The 23,020-nt window shown below is 38.2% G+C and overlaps 1 protein-coding gene and 2 long non-coding RNA genes across 4 annotated transcripts; 1 reads left to right on the plus strand and 2 right to left on the minus strand.

Annotated features, from left to right (window-relative positions):
- Positions 1-8,260: 8,260 nt before the first annotated feature.
- On the minus strand, positions 8,261-10,179 carry LOC116248688 (uncharacterized). Its single transcript, XR_004171046.2, has 3 exons — positions 9,686-10,179; positions 9,430-9,470; positions 8,261-8,949 (listed from the first exon to the last, which is right to left on the minus strand). It is a non-coding gene; the product is annotated as an uncharacterized LOC116248688 (long non-coding RNA).
- Positions 10,180-12,921: 2,742 nt separating this feature from the next.
- On the plus strand, positions 12,922-15,006 carry LOC126409771 (uncharacterized). The gene is made up of 4 exons (XR_007572459.1): positions 12,922-13,560; positions 13,656-13,728; positions 14,620-14,742; positions 14,868-15,006. It is a non-coding gene; the product is annotated as an uncharacterized LOC126409771 (long non-coding RNA).
- LOC116247297 (disease resistance protein Roq1-like) lies at positions 14,393-22,362 on the minus strand. 2 transcript variants are annotated; one of them, XM_031619387.2, is made up of 7 exons: positions 21,756-22,361; positions 19,929-21,036; positions 18,745-19,050; positions 18,219-18,662; positions 17,348-18,118; positions 16,035-17,276; positions 14,393-15,100 (listed from the first exon to the last, which is right to left on the minus strand). In XM_031619387.2, exons 1-7 carry the CDS (start codon positions 22,274-22,276, stop codon positions 14,657-14,659), a joined length of 4,836 nt encoding a protein of 1,611 aa, XP_031475247.1. In that variant the 5' UTR covers positions 22,277-22,361; the 3' UTR covers positions 14,393-14,656. The 2 variants fall into 2 exon arrangements, with proteins under 2 accessions (XP_031475247.1, XP_031475248.1); XM_031619388.2 differs by lacking the exon at positions 17,348-18,118 and having other exon boundaries at positions 21,756-22,362.
- Positions 22,363-23,020: the final 658 nt, after the last annotated feature.

The raw sequence follows: 23,020 nt of genomic DNA on the forward strand, positions 1-23,020 counted from the left end.
GTGCGACTAAATAATTCCTATTAGGATTCTCATGCGATGAAAATTGTACAACAGCAGGAGCAGAGCCAAGAGGGGACCGCATGGGCCCTGGCCCCAGCTCAAATATTCTTAACATAATAAGTGCAAACCCGAAACTAATGAAGAAAAAAAAACAAGACTAAAGCATGGTGAGTGCATTCTTGAGACCATGAGTGCAGAATTGAAAGCGTAAGGTTGTGTTTGGTTCACCGTAGATCTGAGATCCATGGTGATATGAAAACTCTAATATCTCAAATCCATGGATTTAAGATCGGACATCTCCACACAAATCCGATCTTAAATTCATGGTTTTTAACATGTAGCATGAATTTTAAATTCATGCTATTAAGATCCTCAGTTTGTTTAAACCGAAGATCTCTCAAAACATGTCTTTTAATGCAACATCGGATCAAGCACAACTTAAAGGGAAAAAACAAGATGAAAGATAAACAGTTGATAATGAATGAGTTTTGAAGACACAGAAGGAGCATTCACATAAAAGAAGAAGAAGAGAAAGTACAAAAAACAGTATGAGGTATCTCTCTCTCTCTCTCTCTCTATATTTCCTGGATTGGTCAAAGTTATTACTCGAGCCTCTATATATCGTTGCGATCTCTTTCACTGCACCTAGGAGTGAAGATGTCTTTCTTTTTTAGGATGTATTTTTCAATAAAATTATATTACGCCAAAGAGAAAATATTGCCTCTATTGTTGTATTATTTTTGGGAAAATGTGACATTTTGGAAGATAATTGTATCCATAAAAGATGCCATTTGATGATATTTTAAGATATTGTGGATGTGACAATCCGTTTTGAATAATAATATAATCTACACAGAAACACACGATCAGAAGATACTTTTAAGATATGTGATAATTTACAACGATGAGGAATTTGCATTAGGCATCACAATGCATATAAAATTGTAAATCTGGAAATATGATTTTTATTATCAAACTAAGAAATAATTTTTTTGGAAATTTATTTCTCAGTCATCACACACACATCAAAATGAGAATTAAAAGATTTTTTCCATTCATTTATTTCAGGAAACTTATTTTTAGAATTTTTTTTCCAATTCAATGTTTTAATCCATCAAATGGTCCCTATTGAAAAACTTAGCGTCCTTTTATCTCTCAAATGGTGGGGGCCACTCGCCTGTTCGCCACGGCATTGAACCGTGGCTGATTTTGCGGCATTCAAATGTCTTTTATTTTTTATAATAAAAGTAGAAAATTTCTAATAGAAAGAAATAGAATCATTGGACACTAACTGATTAGATTTGGATGGGATATAATGTGAGCATAATTGAGTAATCTGGTATTGTTTATTAGTATCAAAGTTCAGATTCAGATTTATGTATACAAATACTAAACATTATCCGAATTTTTCCATGTAATCTGATTCAGGTGTTCACCAAATTGGGTATGAAATACGATAACAGATCCGCATCCTTTTCTTATGGAATACGACCAGTCAAATCTGCATATGACTCAGACGTTAGATTATATCTTCGGGTGGACATCTCTAGTGACACCTAAAGATAGAGATTCGGGTCACTAGTTGGAAAAAAAATCCAAACCACTGACGCCTTCGCACCATACTCCTCGTGCTGCACTTAAATTTTATTGGATGCTCATGGATCTTGTCCATGTCCAAACTACACTCTCAGTAATCCTGTTTAACTGTTAACCAGTGAATGGCAGATTATGCAGGACATTATAAATGTACTATGAGAGAGCTACCTGAGCCTAGCCTAACACCCAAAACACGAACACAGGCCGATTAAATTAAAAGATATATATTTTAAATATAAAATATCATATAAATATAATTAATTGTAATAAATATTATAAGTATACATAAAAATCAATATAATTAATATTAAAAAATGTTATCGGGTTGAACCGGGCTTAGTCGGGCCCACACAGGCCGATTAAATTAAAAGATATATATTTTAAATATAAAATATCATATAAATATAATTAATTGTAATAAATATTATAAGTATACATAAAAATCAATATAATTAATATTAAAAAATGTTATCGGGTTGAACCGGGCTTAGTCGGGCCCACCCGGGCCAGCCCGATGCCTTTACATGAAAATTTTTTTTAAAAAAAGGTGGGCCCAAGGCCCATGCAGGCCCTCTCTTGGCTTTGCCCTTGGGTGTGGGCAATTGTCCCCACACCAGCCAACAAGTGGCTCCACCACTGCTTGCTGTTTCAAATCCCATTAATAAGTTCTTTCTTTGGCACGATCAAGTTAACTTGGTGCACCACTAAACTGTCCATTGAACATCACAACCGGCAACAGAGAGAGGTATAGGGTAGGTTGGAAAGTGCATCTGAAGGCAGAAGTTGCCGAAGGATCGAAGCTTCCCCCTTCTCCTTGCCCACTACTTTAGGACGTGAGTGGACCCATGGTAAACCGTCAACTAGAGCACCACACCATTTGCACTCCAAAAGAGTAGCGCCTATGTGAATTGAACTGAAAATCAAGCTCTCACCAGTCTGTCAGTTCGACTAGCTATGCTACACCATTGAGACTGAAAATTGATCGCCTTGACTTGCTATTCATAAAAGAGGGATACTTCTTTTACTTTAATTTTTAGAACATAAGTTCAAAAAGGAAGTCTATCTTAAATGGGGATGTGAATCAATCAAATTTGATGGGGATGTAAATCAATCAAATTTGGACAACCGTTTTCAAATAACGTTGATATAGAGAAAAAGAATTAACATATGATTAAGGAATCAGATCGAATTCGGATATAAGAAAAAATTTGATTGGATGTGAATACGATTTAAAACAATGTCGAATCAGGTTTAGATCTGATCTGGATTCAGTTTCAAACAAATATGTTATATCCACTCTTCATACATTTTGAAAGTTGATTCTTAACATATACAATATGGTTGGGATTCAATTGTGCATTTAAAAGTCAGATTTGGATTTGGATGCAAAAAGTAAAAGTGGGTTTCGAATTGGAGTCGGGTTGTGAATTTAAAAATTGGATTATGATATAGTAGAATTCTATATGTTCGTATTAAAATTTAAACATGTCAATACCCAAAAAGTCAAATATGGTAAAATATACATCCAATTCAAATTGGATCTATTGACATCCCTAGGCTTGAACCTTGCTATGTTAGATCCCTTTGTATGAATCAATTTCAGACAAATTGCCCAAACTTGATCACTTAACAAGTCTTGTTTGAGCTGAGTTAATTGAGCTTAGTTGACCTGGAGTAGGCTCCTTGACCACCACAACGTCTGGTTTTTGTGTGATGATTATGTGCTTTTCGATATAAGCTGGTTTCCAATTCACATCTGATGACTCCCTTTGTGATATTATATTATCTAATTTGGACTTAATTAATTAAATTTTTTTCTACTGTTCTCTATGTATATCTCTCTCTCTCTACAGCAAGAGATGAGATAGGCTGGCCTTATTGTTTCCCTCGGTCTCAACCCTTCTTTGTAGCATTGAGATGAGCAAAAGGATAACTCTGTCTCCGCATTGAGATGAGCAAAAGGATAACTCTGTCTCTCCTCAATTACTACTCTTTATATATATATATATATATATATATATATATATATATATATATATATATAGTGATGGGTGGATACCAGACCACTTGGATAAGAGATAAAAACCATTTATGCACTAACTTAACATAAATCATGCTTTAGTTTAAGTATTTTTATAAAAAAAAATCATTCCACTATCCAAATTTTGATGTTGTGACAACAGTTCATATTTTTATTATTAAAAAAAAATAACTAACTTGAGGTATGTTTCTAATCGAATTACTCTTAAAATCATATTTATAACTGTAAGGTTAGATTGCAAAAAAATAATAATATACAATAGTTGATTTTAAGGGGTCTGTTTTTATTTTTCTTTATTTAACTAGTCTAGTTATATATATATATAATTTGATACCAATAAAGAAACACCTGAATTGGCAGATGCACTTCTCTGTGTGGAAGTCCAAAAATATAAAATCAGATGAAGTTTTAAATGGGTTGGTAAATGCATAGTGATTGAAAATGACAAGACGCTCGAACCAGACCGTCTTATGCTTACCCAGCGGTTGTCTGGAAGAGAATATGCACTGGCTGGAGGGATGTCAATTCTACTTAAGAACATTTTAGTGAATAGGAGGTTGACAATTTATCATTCGAAAAAAGAAAGACATGAAGCACTTCGTCGAAATTGGATATCCAGTCCAAATTGAAAAGAAAATCATACAACAAATCCATATCCAATTTACTAATCCAATCTAAATTTTTCTCACAATAGCTGACTAGTCTGAATCTGAGAATAAATCAAACATTAGATTAAGTCTGCACCAACGCAGGTCAATTCTGTTTTCATTGTGAAACTCAACCACCCAAAGAATAATTAAAATTTTGTATTAGTTCTAAACGGACCCGATTCAAATCCAACTGCTAGTTTGAACACTGATGTTCTTTTATATTATTTTTAAAACTTATGAGCCATCGACGTGATCTTTTATACTGCTTTAAAACTTATTTTTATTTAATAAATCTTACACATCACATTAATTTATTTTGTTTTTTTGACCATTGGCTTCATCAGCAGATTCTTGACACAGAAATTAAAAATGTGTTTGAATGACAATTCTTTCAACTTTCATTATATTCCAAAAAAAAATCAAAAATTTTTTAGTATACATGCTGACCAACTCGCTAAACAATACAAAATTAATTAGCTTAAGACAAATGACATTGACAATTCATAACACATAGAACAAAGAAGATCAAAGAAATTAATTACAATCTCTTAGATGCTCTACAGTTTTAATCATCTTTGTTATGTTATCTTGAAATTGGTAATAACGCGATGCGTTTAATTTAGGGAGAGGTGACAAAATGAAAACTTACTATGGGAGACAAAGCATAACCAATCAACAAAGGCATAAAAGAAATAAAAGGGACATCAGAAAAAAATAGCATTCAAAGCAAGAACCAAAAAAAATATAAAGAATAGTAACCATAACCAGAACAAAAGCACGAAAGGAAAGAAGGGAGAGAAAGAGGTAAAAAGAAGAAGAACTGACATTTTGCCTTACTGCCATCGTCAAATCCATCTGAATTTTGTAATTTTATGACCAATTCGTTCTTTTGTTTTTTTAATTACAGTAAGCACTTTACTTACACAATCTGTGTCATCTGACAATCGGATAGTACATTCTTCTTTTGTTTCCAAATTGATAGTGAACCCCAAGCACAAGTTTTAAGATGAACAGATGTCCGACAAATCCATTTTAAATAAGTCCGATTAAAAGAAGGTGACTTGATTCCTCTTTAAGAGAAAAATTCAAGAGGTGAATCAAAGGCTCAATCGAAGGCTACAGGACAGATAGCAAAAGAGAAAAGATCATGCATTTTCCTTTTATATGCGAATGATTCTAAAGTTCCACCTTCTCTGCCTAATTCTGGAGATTCTAAAGTTCCATTTTCTATGAGTAACGTAATTTGGAGAGACAGAGCGGTTGGGTTAACAAGGACAGCGATCAAAATTTGGTCAAGCAGAGAAAAACGGTAGTAGTAGCATCTATAAATCTTTATGTGTTTTCCTATTAAGACACCCATCCTTCTTGAAGGGCGAATTTACACGTGGTAATCGTTCCATAAACAAGGTTCCTACATGAAGAAAACAACTTCACCATGTTCTTCGTGTCCTATTTCATACCTGCTTTTAACTATGGCTGTCAGAATATTTGCATCTGGAAGAGTTACAAAGGACCATGAGGATCACTTTCAGAATGAAGAATGATAAACGACAATGGAATAAATTTGAGGCGGTCTAATGGGATGAATCCATGGTCCCTAGTTCTAATTTTCTAACAGTGCTCTTCAAGTTATGCACAGGAGAAAAGAAAATTAGGCATTAGGAATTAGAATCATGAACACTGAAAAGGTGAGAGAGGCGTGGAGTGTTGAGGCAACAGCTAGCTTGTGGCGTGAGTGCGGAAGATACTTTCCCTTTACTGTTTTCCTTCTTTTGTTGTACTCAATTGTTCTCTTCATTATATCTTTGTAAGGTGAACCAAAAGAGGATATCGAGAATGAAAAGAAAAGTCTGAGAAAGTTCACCCGTGGATGTAGGCAATAATAGCCGAACCACGTTAACTCTTGTGTGGTGTGAGATTACTGTTTTTTTTTCAATTCTTAATATGGTATCCGAGCAATGCCTTTAGATCGTGGGGTGTTCTATCTTTGTGTTGTCATGGCATTCAATACTAAAATACATACATTCATCTTCATTCCCACCAAATAATAATGATGGTGGCTCTAGCAATTCCAAAGTTGTGATTCAAGAAAATCATCCTCTCAAGATCTCCACCACTCTGTTTTCAAGCACTGATTATTACATCAGTTGGCACCAATTGGAACAGCAAAAGTGAAAATTTCTTAGCTACTGAGATCATATAATTTATAAGAATTTTAGCCAAAAGGATATCCTATAAATATGCATTTGTGAGAACGTGCATCAAACTTGTGAGATTTACCAATGTTATATGCATAACATAAACACCCAAAAACTCGAAGATGTTCATACCTAGGTTTCTTTTCATAGAGAATTTCATGAGGAGTTTTGTCGTGTAATGGTTGTGTGGGTAACCTTGTGCTTCCATTCTACCACTCCATTTTGTTTGCGGGGTGGCGATGCGAGAGTTTTGACGCTCTATTCCCTTATTATGTAATAAGGTTTCCATGGGGGATGAAAAGAATTCAGCCCCATTATCGTTGTGAAATTTTTTAATGGTTGTAGAAAATTGATTTTCTACGAGGTTAAGGAATTTTTTTATGTAAAAATATGTTTTTGATTTGTGGCGCATAAGAAAAACCCATGTGCAACGGTTCACAATAGTAAGAAAATAATGGGCGCCCAAGAGTGAAGGTGTTTGATAGTCTCCCCATATGTCACAATGAACCAATTGAAATATGCTAGTAGTAGAGATAGAGCTATTTGGAAATGGCAAATGTGTTTGTTTGGCAAGATAGTGTACCCGTGATATTGACTTTGGGAGTCTTGGAATTCATGAATTCTTGAAATTGTTGGAAGAGATCTGAATTGGGAGAAGTTGACTGTTCGGGTTTGGTTGGGGTGTTGAGAGATGCCATACCAGTTGAGGACGAGTTTCCTTGTGGTTGCTGTTCTTGAACACCAAAGTTGCCCTTCTTAGGAAAGCCGTGTAGATGATAACATCAAGCCTTAGTGTGGCCTAATTGGCCACAGTGATCACATTGAGGTCTAGGGCGTCCCATGGATCTGATGGAGTTATCATGACTTGTATCTTGGCGTCTTATGGCAGCTGCGGCAGAAATAGTGTCAGGCTGAAGTGGAACATGAAGCTCTCGCTGCCTTTCTTTTTGAACTAATAATGAATAAGCCTTGGAGGTGTCGGGTATTGGCTCCACAAGAAGGATCTGGCTGTGGATGGGACCATAACTTTCATTCAAGCCCACCAAAAACTGAATGAATCTATCACGTTCTTGCATTTCAATCAACTTCTTTATCGCTCCACAATCACATATTGGTGGAGTGATATATGCATCATATTCATCCCATAAACCTTTGATTTTTGTATAATAAATGCTTATAGGAGACTGACCTTGTTTGCAGTTGATGAATTTGATACAAGTGAGGAGCATTAGACTGCGTGAATCTGATTTTTAGCTCTTTCCAAACGAAAGCAGCTTCTTTAGCATATACGATTGTTGATATCAAGGACTTATGGATGGCATTGAGCAACCAGGAAATGACCATATTATTGCATCGTTCCCAAGATGTAACGAGAGACGCCAGGGATGTGGGCTTTGGTATGGAACCGTCGACGAAACCCATCTTATTATTTGCTAAGAGAGCCATGGTCATGGCACGCCTCCATGTTTCATAGTTATCGCTAGTGAGAGGTTGAGAAACAAGGCAGACACCGGGATTGTCAAAGTGGTGCAAGTAAAACGGACTGTCATCTTGGACAGTGGTTTCTGATCTTGAAAGGACCCAACAGCTCCTTGGGTTTCTGCCATGGATGAGATTTAGAGTCCCTTTGGCTCTTATACCTTGTTAAATGGTAGAGAGAGGGAAAAGGGAAGAGAGAGGGGGAAAGAGTAAAGATGAAAGAATTCTTCATTTCATGTTGAAATCCTTACCCAACGCAAGGTATTTATACAGAATTGAATGTTTATCCTTTCTATTTACTCGTTTGTACAACAGAATAATGGATAAGGCAAGATAGAGGATCACTGCCCAATTTGTTTCCTGAAATCATGATGTTGCCGATTCTGATACGATACTTGTGTAACGTCTAACAGATTCTTATTTATCCAATTCTTCAAGCATACAAATCGCTTCCTCCTGCAATCCTGCCAATCCCAGGACCCCCACTTGCCTTGTGGTGATGATAATTCTACTTCCTGGAGCAAACCAGCTTATGTCGCCAGTCAATGCAGCAAGCTGTTTTTTGTCGTCGACATCATCAAGAACAAGAAGAACACTCTTCAAACCAATGATCTTCTTAATCTTTTGGGTCGCTGGACTTTGGGTTTTTATCTCCACTTTATCTTTGTCTTTGCAAATATCTTGAATGAGCTGTTTTTGAAGATGGACGAGTTCTGAGTTCGATTCTTTCCTTACATTTTCAATGAATCTACTAGCTCCAAACGAGTGACGATTTCTGTTATAGATGGCCCTGGCAAGTGTTGTTTCCCCACACCACCAATGCCGTGGATTCCAACGATCCGGGCGATTAAAGTCTAGACACTTCAGCATCTTTTCAACACGCGTCCCAAGACCAACAAGGTATTATTTCTCGTAAAGGGGCAACTTGGTTACTAAAATACTCTGCATGTCTGCAGTGATTGAATTGACAAGCTCCTCTTGATCTCTGCAAAAGGAGATTAATAAGAAAGTGACTTGATTCCTGTTCGGGAGAAAAATTCAAGAGGTGAATCAAAGGCTCAATCGAAGGCTTCAGGTTTCAGGACAACATTAAACATGAGAGAAGAAAACATACTTCCACAGACAAATAGCAAAAGAGAAAAGACCATGCATTTTCCTGTTATATGCGAAAGATTCTAAAGTTCCACCTTCTCTGCCCAATTCTGGAGGTCCAAAAGTTCCATTTTCTATGCCTAACTTAATTTATGCGTAACTTAATTTGGAGACACAAAGTGGTTGGACAGCGATCAAAATTTGGCCAAGCACAGAAAAGCTGCAGCAGTAGCATCTATAAATCTTTTCATGTTTTCCTGGTAAGACACCCATCCTTCTTGAAAGGTGAATTTACGTGTGGTAATCGTACCAAAAACAAGGTTCCTACATGAATAAAACAACTTCGCCATGTTCTTCGTGTCCAATTTCATACCTGCTTTCTATTTGTGTCCGTGGCTGTCAGAATATGTTTATCTGTCAGAGTTACAAAGGACCATGAGTATCAGTTTCAGAATGAAGAATGATAAACAACACTGGAATAAATTTGAGGCGCTCTCATGGGATAAATCCATGGTCCTTAGTTCTAATTTTCTAACAGTCCTCTTCAGTTATGCACAGGACAAAAAAAAAAATTAGGCATTCGGAATTAGGACCATCAACACTGAAAAGGTGATAGAGGCGTGCAGTACCCATTGTAGCTCTTTAGTTCAAAGCCGGAAATTCCTCCAACATATGTCAGTGCGTGCTTCCATCCATCGACCTCGCTCAAGCTGTCCCTCCTTTCCGTCTGGTGCTTCTGAGAGGCAGCTTCAAATGGCCGCTCTGACACACCTTACGTCTTTTGGATCGACGTCAAAAAAGACGGGAATAATCTGCCTGTCTTGCCCACCATCTTGGCAACTTCTCTTAAACACCAATGCGATTCGGTAGCGCTTGGAGAAGATAGGAACCAAGATCTTGGACCTGCTTATGGCCTCCAATATCTCCCCAATTCTATCTCCCTTGGGCAAATCTTGCTCATCAAAGTAGGCGTGTATGCCCTGTAGCTCGAGGATATGATGGAACAATCCAGTGAAATTATGGCGGATGTCTTCTCCTCGAAAGCATGGAAACTCCTGGACAACGACAACTTCGAAGGCCCTGTTTTGTTGCTCAGCATTGATGCCATCTTCCGAAACGAAGGTCTCGCTGTGCTGTCTAGGTGTAATAACGGTGGATGGAGTCATTTATCAACAAAGGAGGGCAAGGAACTTTCCTCGTTTCCCGAGTAACTCTTGTTCAAATTCCAAAACAGCTTCCACCAGCGACTTTCAATTTTCAGTCATTTCTTTAGTTCATTCGTCCAAGTCATGTTACATTTCTTAGTTCTTAGCCAATCACCTTATAATTTACCAAACACAAAATCCTGTTAAAGTATGATAAAGGGTAAAGTGCATTATCTAAAAGAAATTTCAATTTTCCATTCTTAAGGTCATACGCTGCAAAATAAAAGTTACACACTGCAAAAGATTTGAAGATTTGAACCTCAAAAAACACACTCAACATTTGATGGTTAAAAAAAAAAACTAGCTTCAGCTCCTAATTTTATTCTATCAAGTGCTAGTTCTCTTAAGTGCGTTTGAATGCAGGTTGAAGCATTGTAGATGAGGGGAAATCATATGGATCTCCCTTCCCCCATCAAGTATACAAAAGAATTTTACCTAGTTTTTAGTGTCATTCCCATTGAAAGTTACCATGTTCCGACGCTTTGCGCAGGTAAATATAACGTGGCTTGTTAGAGCATGTTGTACTTTTATTTTACTAAAGCTGGTTAGGTATGCTGATGCACAAAATTTCGTGCACCAATAGGGTCAACCATGAAAATGACTTCATTTAAATAAGAAAAGAAAACTTTTTGTAAGAATAAAAGATGAAATTGAAAAAAGTAAAAAGATTTAAAAGGACGTTTTTTTAGTAATTTTTCTTGTGGTTTCCACCATCTTCCATGCATTCATTTGGTACCAAATTAGACGAAGAAACATCATAAGTTTAATCGATTCCACCAACGGGCATTAGCTGCCACAATTTCGAAGCTATAAATGCATCGGTTTCCATTCACTTGGCCAAAAATATAGATACAGAAAGAAAATTGATCTGGCTGCTCACTAAACTGAACTGCTTGCAAAGCTTCAGCTTCTACACGACAAGGCCCAGATGGAGATGGGATGCATTCTCTAGCTTCAGCCGGGCTTTATGTTCATCCTGCTATCTGACCTCACTCTGCACCTTCAAGCCCAAGTACCAGAATCTCCTCTCCATCTATCCACCCATAACTTTATTGACTTCTCATTTTCAATTTTCCAAACAATATTTTCCTCTATACACTGTCAACCCAATCCCATACAACGCCATCCCATGAGCCCTTCCGGGGCTTCTAAGAGTGTCGTTACACAAAAAATTATAAAGAAAATCCATGGAAAAGAACAATGTTTTGGTGTTTCTCACCATATTTTTTGGTTGCCAATTATTAAAAAATGGTTTTATGGACATTGATGAAAGGATATGATAATTACAATTTCTTGAAAAATCTTATTGTACATTGAAAAAAAAAGTTATTTTTTGTGTGAATTGATTGGAAAAGGAAAGTGGCAGGAAGTTTTCCTTCAGTTTCTCCACTCTTATTTGCTCTTTGTTCTTGTTTACTTCGGGTACGAATATACAATTATAGTCCCTTAGTGACGATGGAAAGTAAAGCAACGTTGGATGGGACTCCATTATCTTCGAAAGAGCTGTTAACTTTCGAGTGACTTGGTGACAACAGAACGCTTCAAATCAATCTCTTCTGCACCATTAAGGTTGCAGGTTTGGTCTCTCCTTCAAGAAATGAAAAATTATTCAGATAGAACATACTCCTGCAGATCTTGACCTCCAGCAACTGCCTTTCTTTCTCAACATAAATGATGAGTTTGAACTGAAGCAGCCGTGTGAGCCTGGGGCATTGGATCTAGTCAATATTTGCTTGATTCATGGCTCAGCCAATGGATCGAGTCTAGTCTTCGGCATGTGAATAGTCATCCCCTAATTTCTCATGCCTCTGGAGTTTGGGCTGTGTGGCTCCACTAAAACCAGCATTATTTAGTTTAATTAATTAATTAATTAATTAATTATATATATATATACATATATATATATTGGTAAGCTCAGATAATTTAATTTATCATGTATTGTCAAAGGGGAAGCGCGATTCCTGTCTAATGGACCATGGTCCACTTGCTTATGCTCATCAACCAATAACCATTATTTTGTTGACTGTATCCGAACCATATTACATCATACATTTCAGGTAACAGTAATTTGTGTCAAACATATCGGTTTATATTTTAAACTTTTTCTTGAGTTTGGGACTGAGTTAATAAATTGTAATTTAAATTTCAAGGAGCATAGCTGATGGAATAAAGGCGGACCATTAGTTCGATTCCAATAAGCATTCTCTCTTTAACTGCAAATTCTGCTTTTCAAAAACGGATCTTTTGGGGGGACCAACTTTTTGGACCTACTGTTCAAAGGACTCTCGCGTTTGCGTCGGTCTTCCTACCTTTATTATCAAAGAATCACACTTTCATTTACTTGGAGTCTCACCTTTGCGGGAAACTATCAAAGAAAGGATTGCCACTGTTGCCAGTCCCTTGGGCTCATTTGGGATTTTAGTTTGTTACTTTAAATTATTTCAAATTCATCAATTAATCGAGCAGTTCGCCCAAGGGCTACAAAACTTGACTGGAATTTTTTTTCTCTTTGTTTTTTAATCTTGAGAGGAGTATTTTTAGCAAAAAACATGCATTATATGGCTAATTTTCACACTTATGTGTGTTTTTTTTTCTTAGGCCTCTGGCCTTCAAATCACTGTAGAAAGGGAACTTGGACTCAAAACTCCAGAAACGGTTCACGGCAGAACAAAAATAGAACATCAATCCATCTGAACAGGTGGAACAACTTTTACAGGTCCTTACACATGATGTGGTAGGTGGAATAAGTTCCACCTGACAACAGCAAAACATCCTTCCCTTCATGCTGAACCTGAAGCAAGCTGTGTGAAGAGCATGTCAGGAACACTTCCTGTCATGGAGATGGCAGAGTAGGGATCAGTTGGTCCTACTTGACTGGCTTTAGCATGGTGTCGTTCCTGGGCTCTGGTATTGGCCTGACAATGTGCAGTATTCACTTGGCCTTCTTCATCAGCTTGCCAAACTCCCATTGTTTGCTCTGGTAAATATTATCTTTTGTCAATAAAACTCAGGGAATGATCCCCGCAGTCTTTTCCCGGGCGCTCCACCAGACAACTACCCGTACTAAATGTCTGGCATTTTGATACCATGTATCCAAACACGGCCTTAAAGTAAAAAGGGTCAATGTTTTGTATTGAGCTAAAACTTCATGAGAAGATCGCACGGATATCTCCTAATCATGGCTTTTACTTCACACCTAAAAGGGCGATGCAAGCAGCCGGCGGGTTAACAGGTTAGGTTCACAGGGAATACAGGGAAGATCGCAGCAGAGGCGCATGTTCTGTTCTCTCTTTTCTCTGGTAAAAATTTTGTGGTTCTGTTTTCGTCACCCCTTTGTGTGAGCCATCTGCTGGCACGACAACTTATGTAACTGTGTGGTTCTCCTCTAATTCAGGCAAAAGACATCAGTTGAGACTGTACTTGGGCAGGGAAGACTCTAGTTGACGAGCGTATTGCATCGCACCCAGGTTAGTTCAAAGCTCCAGGAACAAGGGGAAAGGAGAAAGGGCTTCGGCCTTTTCCATGCTCTCTCTTCTCCGAAATTTGTTTTAAATAAATGTCTTCCATTGTGAAGATCACCACTTTCTGCTGCCATGTCATCCAACACTAAAAAAGATCTTAGAACTCACCCAACAAAGAAAATTCGAACTAGCAATATGCTTCAAATTCTAAAATGATGCGCTCAGATGCAGATGCAATTCAGGCACCGCTAGTTCAAGTCACCCAGCTGCTTAGGAACACGAATCAAGCCATACCAAGTTGCTAATGAAAACACACCGACAACCAGACGAGGATCTTAAGAAACCGAAGCTAGTCATGACGTGATCTCTACTCCTTCACATGATAGTAGACAAACTTGATTTGCAGCTTTGAAAGCATAAAATGATATTCCTTCTTATTTTATAGGTAAACCAATATCGGTAGCTAGAACATACTAAGTTATGCCAATAGAATTATTCTCTGGATATTCACCTCCCAATCATATCTCAACTTGTTAATCCAACTGCCTCACTAGTTAAAATTGTGCTTCAAACTTATTCAGTAACGATGAAATCCTGGTCCTCACTTATTCTCAACCCATTTTATAAATCGCCAAGAACGATAAAATTGATCTTCTGAACTGGAAGAGTGTTACTCGGATATCACATATAGTAAGTATATTACTCCTAAAATCAATTGTTTTATCATAGCAATGTGAAATACAATTAGGTCCATTCTTCTCTTTTTGTCAGTGCACCATCATCAAGGCACCGTCTGTCAAAGGGAGATATAACATGATCCCATTGTTCAAATAGTGTAAAATAGATTTGCTCATGTGTTCCAAGCAGAAGGTTGATTGAAGGACTACTTTCTTACAGAAGACCAGGCATGCATGAGAGGGCGAGATTAATCCATTCACATCATCGAAGTGGCAAGGTCATCGTCTGGTTCTGGTGTGAGAGATTGACGAAACCATGCATCCACTCGTCGCAGCGAGAAAGGTAGTGAGCATGATACGCACAGCATTTCTACCCCATTGGATTCATCGATACTCGCTGCCTTCACCCTTAGCTGCTCATTGATCTCATCTTCCTTCTTAAAACTTGCTGTGTATGAATTTTTGTAGGGGCCTACATCAACAGCATCAACATATAGCACACTATCTTTTGAGACTTTGATCTCAAGGAGACGAGAAGGGACGAACTCAGGCTGGTCTCCACTGGCAATGATTTTTTCAACATACAGGGGCTCCCTGCCCATGCGCCCCCCTCTTGGAAAGGGAAGAGATACTGTGTTGACGACGTTGTCCTGATATTCCTTGCAAATGCTGAATGCCTCCAGATCATGGAACGTTGCCTCCTGCACACCAAAAAACAACCACATTCAATAAGGCATTCCTGTTTCCATTGGGTAGACATGAACTTATAAGCCCGAAAGGTTGGAACAGGTTGGAACATATCATCTCTTAACTTCTCATAAGGTCTGGTTAGTATATTGAAGAAACATGATGGTTTTCATTACTGATTTCTAGGTTTTTCAGTATGGACACAGTATTGTTAACATTGGCTTGTATATCGAATCAGTGTAGCAAAAGGAATCAGAAAATCAGCTAAATCAAATTGGGACCAATTTTTTTTTTGTTAAGTGGATCAAAATTAAACAAATACAATTATTATGCAAAAAATCAGAAAGCAAAATAAATAAATAAATAAAATATATTCCCCCTTGGTTCAGACCCAGCATCACATGGGAAAGGGTAGAGGGCAGATTCAGGCTGAATATCTGGTTTTCAGAAACATCTGTACCTTTTTTAAAATTCAAAATCATTCTGTAATCAAGAATTGCTTTTCTAGCTTTAGCTAACAGGTCTGAACTTTTAAAGATGGATTTGTCGATGTTGAAGAAAGGGAACATAAATTTAAAAAAAAATATATGCAACAGTAAATTTTTCTGATTAATTAATAAGGTCTGACTGTTCTAGGAAATAATCATAGTAGGACGCAGATCAGGCGGCCACCCATTTCACCTTCTTGGATCCTAACCACAAGAGACTTTTATTAAGGTTGCAATGTACTCCCATTAGTGCATTGCAATTTGTACACACCAAATGTATGGCTGAACTTGCTCGGCAACACACACAGATGGTGACGTAATCTCAGTTCATCATAACATCAACTGAGCATGATGCGAAGGGATGTCTCAGAAACACGAGGAAGGGATGGGATGTCTCAGATACACGAAGCCAATAGAACTGTGACAGTGACACTGTAGCTTTAGAGAAAGCAAACGATACCTCCAACTGCAACCTAATTGAATCGAGATCAAGATGCCCACAGCCATTCATATGTAGGACTTTTAGTGATCTCAAGTTCTGCAAGCCAGGGACGTTGACGAGCTTCTTGCACCCTCCTACATTCAGCTCCTTCAATGCCATCAAGTTTGATACATCAGATGTTGAGCACAACAGCTGACAGTTCGTAGCTTGCATTTTCATTAGGCCGGATGGTAGTTGAGGGATGCATTCAAGACTTCTGCAATCATCCAGACATAGCACTCTTAAGGACTTCATCCTTTTGACGGAACCTGGTAGTCTTTGTACATAGATGCAACGCTCCAAAGTGATGCAGGAAAGGTTCTTGAAGTGCCCAATTGATTTAGGCAGCTGTCTTACTCGTGGACCAATGAGTGCCAGCTCCTTTAAGCACTTCATGCTGCCCACGGAAATTGGTATGCTAGAACCATTCAGAGTTAGGTATTGCAGATTCTTCATGTTTCCAGTAAACTTCATGGGATCCATACAGCATAATGCTTGGCATGTTCTTGAACCTGGCTGATTACTCATTTCACATTCAACCAAAGATAACTGGAGAAGGCTCTCCAAAGTTTGAATGGAATTAGGTATAAGTGCATTCTTGCAAATAAACTCTTTCAAAGATTTCAATTTTCCAATAGAATATGGTATCCTGACTACCCGACAATTATAGCTATTCCTAAACACAGAAAGTCGGTATAGGCTCTTCAAGTTACCTATTGAATCTGGTAGACTTGCTAATGAAGGACAATCGTCAAGTATGAGCTCCTCCAAGACCACCAAATTTCCAATAGAATCTGGTAGCTGGTCAAGTGAAGGACAGCCTCTCAGGGATAGACGACGCAGGCTCCTGAACCGACCAACATATTCTGGTAGTCCTGATAATGAAGTGCAATCATCAAGTATGAGCTCCTGTAAAGACTCCAAACTTACATCCGTTATATTTGCTTCTGGTAGGATCTTGATTTCTGAACATTTTTCAAGGCTGAGTAGTTGAAGGGAACTCAGTTGCAAAATGCCACAAGGAAGTACATGTAGTTTTGCACATCCAACAATGCTGAGAAAGATGAGATTTTTCAGCAGTCCAATGGATTCACCAATTTCAAGTAAGCATTCACAATGATCAAGAATCAACATATCCAATTGTGGGGTTCGGCCAAAATCAGGTGTCGTAACAAGGAACTTACAATGTGAGAGATCAAGGACCTTTAGTTTGTCAAAAACCTGCAATAATATTTGGCATAAGTATAAATAAATAATTCTGTTTTCATAAGAGCAGCTACTACATGACTAACCTTTGCACATGGTTGTTGTACCAACCCTATTTGGTGCCCTACCTCATACCATGAGACATTGATATCACTAAAAATCAGAGTAAAGATAATAAGTTCCTCAATAGTCCAGCCAAAAAGCAGCATTGGTTCCTTGTTGACTGTGTAGTAGACATCCAGTTGCCTTAACATATTAGCTATACGGTCATCAAGCCCCGACAAATATTTGATATTATCAAGTTTATCCTCTTCACAAAGATTGAAGAATATGGTGAATTCAAGTTCAGGTTTCATTGGTGATGATGGTTGCACTGAAGTAGGTGTTTTCATAAAAGTGTCCCTTCTAGATATGTTGATCAATGGCTTCATGTTCTCACCAGTAAACTTGCTTCTTTTCTGAAGTTTGACATCAACTTTTGTTAGCTTAGAATTGTATGAAGTTGTTACCTTCATAATTATTGTTTTGCCCCTTGGGGCCTCATTTATCTTATCATTCGTACCAAAATTAATTGTATAGCAGTAACCATACACACCATCCTCATAAATGGAATCATCACAATGGGCTTCATGTACAGTCTCTAGGACGACCCAACCATTTATAATATCTTCATGACAAACACGTAATATCATCGTTCTGCTCTTGTATGAATCACCATAGCCGTGGCACTGTAGCTGCTGTAGAAGTAAGGGATCATTAATAGAACCAATGGGAAGCATGAAAGAAAATTCTTGCTCCCAAGATAATGTTTGACTTCCAGCAATGCTGAGTTCATCCCATTCACTAAATACCACATCCTGAATTGCCAACAGAAACATTAAAATAAGGAAAACCCAGTCATGCATGAGACAGTGAATAAGCGAGAGAGAGAGAGAGAGAGAGAGAGAGAGAGAGAACCTCAAACAAATGTTTCCTTCTGTGGTCAAGGCTTTGGCAACCATCTATGTACAGGCTTCTTAAAGACTGAAACTCATGAACCTGAGGAATAAATTCAAGGCTTTCACAATCTCGCAAAATGAGCTCCTTGAGATTAGAAAGGCCATTGGTAGAACTTCTTGGTGGAAATTGTGGAAAAGCAACAAGCCTGATACATCCTTCGAGGATGAGAACTACGAGGGAACTCAACTCATGTATTTTGTTGGGTAACTTCTCCAAGGACACACACTCCCTCATGCTAAGAAAAACCAATTTTTTTAGAAACCCAATTGAATCATCAACTTCTTTCAAGTTGCTACATTCATCAAGTATCAGCTTCACTAGGTTTGGTGCCATTGCGAAATCGGGAGTGGCATTGAGACAATGGCAGCAGGAGAGGTCAAGAACTTTTAGTCGACCAAACACCTGCCAAAATGGTGTATGTTAATAAGCAACACTCTACCAAGAACATTATAATAGAATGCTACACATGGAATCAATTGCAAACCTCTTTTGCGGATTTTGAGCCTGACCCTATTGTTGTTTTACTCCACAATTGACTGATAAAACTCCGAGACAGGTTAAGGACCACAATGCTTTTAAACTTGCTTTCAAATGGAAGTGATTCCAAGAGGCATCCTTTCCATTCCAACCATTTCAAACTTGCAGGTAAATGCCTAAAGTCACAATCACCAGAGCTAGCAAAGTTGACAAGGAGAATTCTAAGTTCAGACATCAATGCAAAGGCTTCAGTTCTGAACTCGATCTCGCTACCCTCACATAAGTTGAGAATGATCCCTTCAATCTTGTTCTCCTAAAAAGACATAAGCAATTAGATTGGTTTGTGATATTTACGATCCAAGAATTTGTTCAAGCCATAATCTGTTTGAAATATAGACAAGTCTCCATTGAAGAAAGTCCACGAAAGTGAAAGCAGAGAAACATTCACCTAAAAGAAACTATAGATACATAAAAATAAATAACTTGGAGGGTTTTGCTTATTTGGATCAAGGCCCTTAAGGTACTGTTGGTTGCTAGACAAAAATGGGAGAACAAACATAAGTCTCTTCTTCCAAAGTGAAGCCCACTCAATGCAAAATCAAACCCTGGACAATAGAAGAGTAGAATAAATTGTCATATTAGTTCTTCAATCACATTATTTTGTGTTCCATCTCAGAGAAAGTACAATCATTTAGAAGTTTTTTCCCCATCATCCTTTTAAGGCTTAAGCTTTCAATACTCTTATTGCTGCTGCAAAGCCATCCACCTTTCTAGTATTACAAGTGCTCTACCAAGTCACCGATCGTCACCTCTCATTCGCCATCAGTGTTTACCCCTGTCTCCGACCCTTCAGCTACCCTTTGTTCCCTAAATCCAATTCATAATTCACTTGTTGCCAAAATCCAATCTATGGCCGCAACATCCATCAATGAATGAAATCTCTCTCTCTCTCTCTCTCTCTCTCTCTGGAGGCTAGCAATCAGGGTAACCCAAGCCTACCTAGTGTTTGCAAACTCTGTGTGTGTGTGTGTGTGTGTGTGTGTGTGTGTGTGTGCGCGAGAGAGAGAAAGAGAGAGAGAGATGGAGAGAGAGAGATGGAGAGAGAGAGAAAGAGAGAGAGAGATGGAGAGAGAGAGAGAGAGAGAGAGAGAGATGACCCTAAAGAAAGAGAAATTTAACGCCAAGTCTTACCTGAAACCTAGTTAAAGCGTCCACTGCGTCTCCTACACACCACAACCTGCTGCGGAGTCCTGAATGAAGGAGGCTTTCCCTTAGAACAATTTCCCTTCCCATGTCTCTTATTTGGTCATGCATTTCAAACATTCCCCTATTAATCTTAATAAGAGACTTATTCTGCAAACTCCTTATAGCTACATGAGGTGAAAGCCTATGATCTTCCCACATATGGATGGCGTCCTCCGAACTTTTGTTGACAAGAAGGCATGCAATATCCAAGAAGATTAGCTTTTCATGATCACTCAAACTATCATAACATATTTTTAGTTGTTCATGAACTTTGCTGTGTTGACGGAGTCTCAAGTCTTTCAGCAGTTTGTGCCATTCTTCTAAGGTTTTTGCTGTTTTAAAAACTGAACCAAATACTCGGAGAATTAGTGGCAACCCATTGCTAATTGCTACGACTTCCTTGGACAATTTAGCATATTCTTCTTGGGTTTCATCTCCTCTTAATGCATGATAGTTGAATAACTGAAGTGCTTCTTTCTCATCCAATTCGTCAAGAATATAAACAGCTTCATCCTGCAATCCAGAAAACTTGAGGATCTCCTCTTGCCTTGTAGTGACAATTATTCTACTTCCTGAATGGAACCAACTCATATTGCCAACCAATGCTTCGAGCTGCTCTTGGTCATCGATATCATCAAAAACAAGAAGAACACTCTTAACACCAACGATCTGTATAATCATTTGGGCCCCTTGACTTAAGTTATTTATCTCCTCTTTAAGTTTACCTTTCAAAATATCGTGAATGAGCTGTTGTTGGAGCTGAACGAGTCCTTTAGATTTTGTTACCTCCCTTACATTTTCAATAAAACTACTAGCTTGAAAAAAATGATGACTTCTGTTATAGATGGCCTTGGCTAGTGTTGTTTTCCCTATACCACCAATGCCATGGATTCCAATGATCCGGACACCTTTTCCTTCAATGTCCAGACGCTTCATCATCTTTTCCACACGGATCTCAAGACCAACAAGGTGTTCTTCCTCATAAAGGAGCCTCTTGGTTGGTAAAAGCTTCTGAATTTCCGCAGTGATTGAATTGATAAGCTCCCTTTGGTTTCTGCGGAAGGAGATTAAAAGAAAGTGACTTCATTTCTGTTTAAGAGAAAACTTCATGGGTTGAATCGCCGGCTTAATCAACTCAATGGAATGTTGTTCAACTTGAGACAAAATAGAAAAGGCATACTTCCAATGACACATAGCAAGAGAAAGATCATAAATTTCCTGTAAAGAGTGAAAGAGCATATTGAATAGCAGAGAAAGAGTAGAAAACATTAACCTAATATTCTAAAGTTTCATTTTAGGTGCCTAATTTGGAGAAACAAGTCCTTGAAAAGTGGTAGCAGTGACATCCATAAAATTTTCCGTGCTTTCGAGGTAAGATACAGTTCCTTCTTAAAAGGCAAATTTACGTTTTGGCACTCAATCTAGAAGGAAGGTTTCTGCATGAATAAAACAACTCCGCAGAATTCTTTATATCCAATTTCATTATTCATACCTGTGTAATTCATCCTTGTGCTTAACGACTGGTATGTGTGGGTGTGGCTATCAAAATAGTTGCTTCTGGCAGAAATATAACGACTATGAAGAACGATAAATAACAGAGGAATTTCAAAAAAGCATACGTTAAGCAACTTGTAAAACTGTCCAGTGAGATGAATCCATGGGTCTCTAGTTCTTTAATTTTCTAATAATCGCCTTTAACACTTGTGCGGCACAAAAGAAAAAAGTAGGTATTAGAATAATGAAAGTTGAAAAAGTGAGAGATGCATGAAGCACCCATTCTTGAGATGAAAGCCGGAAACTCCTGCAACGTATCTCAGTGCGTGCTTCCATCTATCGACGTCGCTCAAGCTATCCCTCCTTTTCGTCAGGTGCTTCTGAAAGGCAGCTTCGAATGGGCCACTCTGATACCGTACGTGCTTGGGATCGACGTCAAAGAAGACTGGAATGATCGTCCTCTCTTGCCCACCATCATGACATTCCACCATCTTGGCAACCTCTGTAAGACACCACTTCGATTCCGCGTAGCGCTTGGAGAAGATGGGGACCAAGATCTTGGACCTGCCTATCGCCTCCAATACCTTCTCAATTCTCTCCCCCTTCCGCAAATCTTCCTCATCAAAGAAAGCCCGCACGCCTTCTAGATAGAGCCTATCACGGAGCAAGCCGGCGACATTATGGCGGGTGTCTTCTCCTCGAAAGCTCAAAAAGACATCGTACTCAAAGCGGCCAAGGCTCCTAGACAGGGTCGACGTAGAAGCCCCTGCGTTGTTGCTCTGCAACGCCATCTTCCCCATGGAAGGTCTCGTCTCGCAGCTCTGCCTAGATGCAACGACAGTGGATGGAGTTATTTATCAGCAATTTGGACGACTAACTTTCCTCTTTCCCGGCTAATTTTTTATTCTAAATCAGCTTCCACCATCTACTCTTTTCTGTTTTTCATTCCATTCATTGTCTCACTTTTTACTCAACTACGTTATAATTTACTGTGATAGAGTGTCACCCCTTTTTGACGAGCAGAAAAATGTTTCCTGACAAAGTTTATGCACAAAGAGAATTTTTTTACTATTAAATGATTAAATCTGCAGCCTTTCTTTTGTTGTGCCCTCACAAAACCTTAATTTTTTTCCCAAAAAAAATTACAGCAAAACAGAGGAGCTCTTTCCACTTTCCAGCACATCAAACGAATAAATTTATTATACAACCTGAACGCACGTTTGATTCCCTCATCAGTCGGCATGGTCGTAAAATCATCTTTACACACACAAAATTTACCAAGAAAATGTATTTGATTTTGAGAGGTTCTCACCGTTTTGTCGTCATATTAAAAATGATCTGGACATATATAAATGAATGAGATAATTTTAATTTCTTGTAAAATCTTATTGCACATTGAAGAAACAGTAACTTTGTATTTCTAATCCATTAGAAAAAAATGTGGTTGGCAGCTTTCCTTTCTTTTCTGCACGCTTTTTTGCTCGTTTTTTCATGTTTCCGACGGGTAAAATCCTTGTCGCACTCCAGAATCTTTCAAACTGCAA

The sequence above is a fragment of the Nymphaea colorata genome, chromosome 2, assembly GCF_008831285.2.
Source record: "Nymphaea colorata isolate Beijing-Zhang1983 chromosome 2, ASM883128v2, whole genome shotgun sequence".
NCBI classification, from domain to species: Eukaryota; Viridiplantae; Streptophyta; class Magnoliopsida; order Nymphaeales; family Nymphaeaceae; genus Nymphaea; species Nymphaea colorata.

Coding starts and splice junctions, on each gene's coding strand:
- LOC116247297 (XM_031619387.2), bottom strand. CDS start 22,276: ATGGGGAAGATGGCGTTGCAGAGCAACAACGCAGGGGCTTCTACGTCG. Junction 21,037..21,755: donor GGCTTTCATCTCAAGAATGG/GTGCTTCATGCA, acceptor CTCCTTCCGCAG/AAACCAAAGGGAGCTTATCA. Junction 17,277..17,347: donor TACAACAACCATGTGCAAAG/GTTAGTCATGTA, acceptor ATATTATTGCAG/GTTTTTGACAAACTAAAGGT.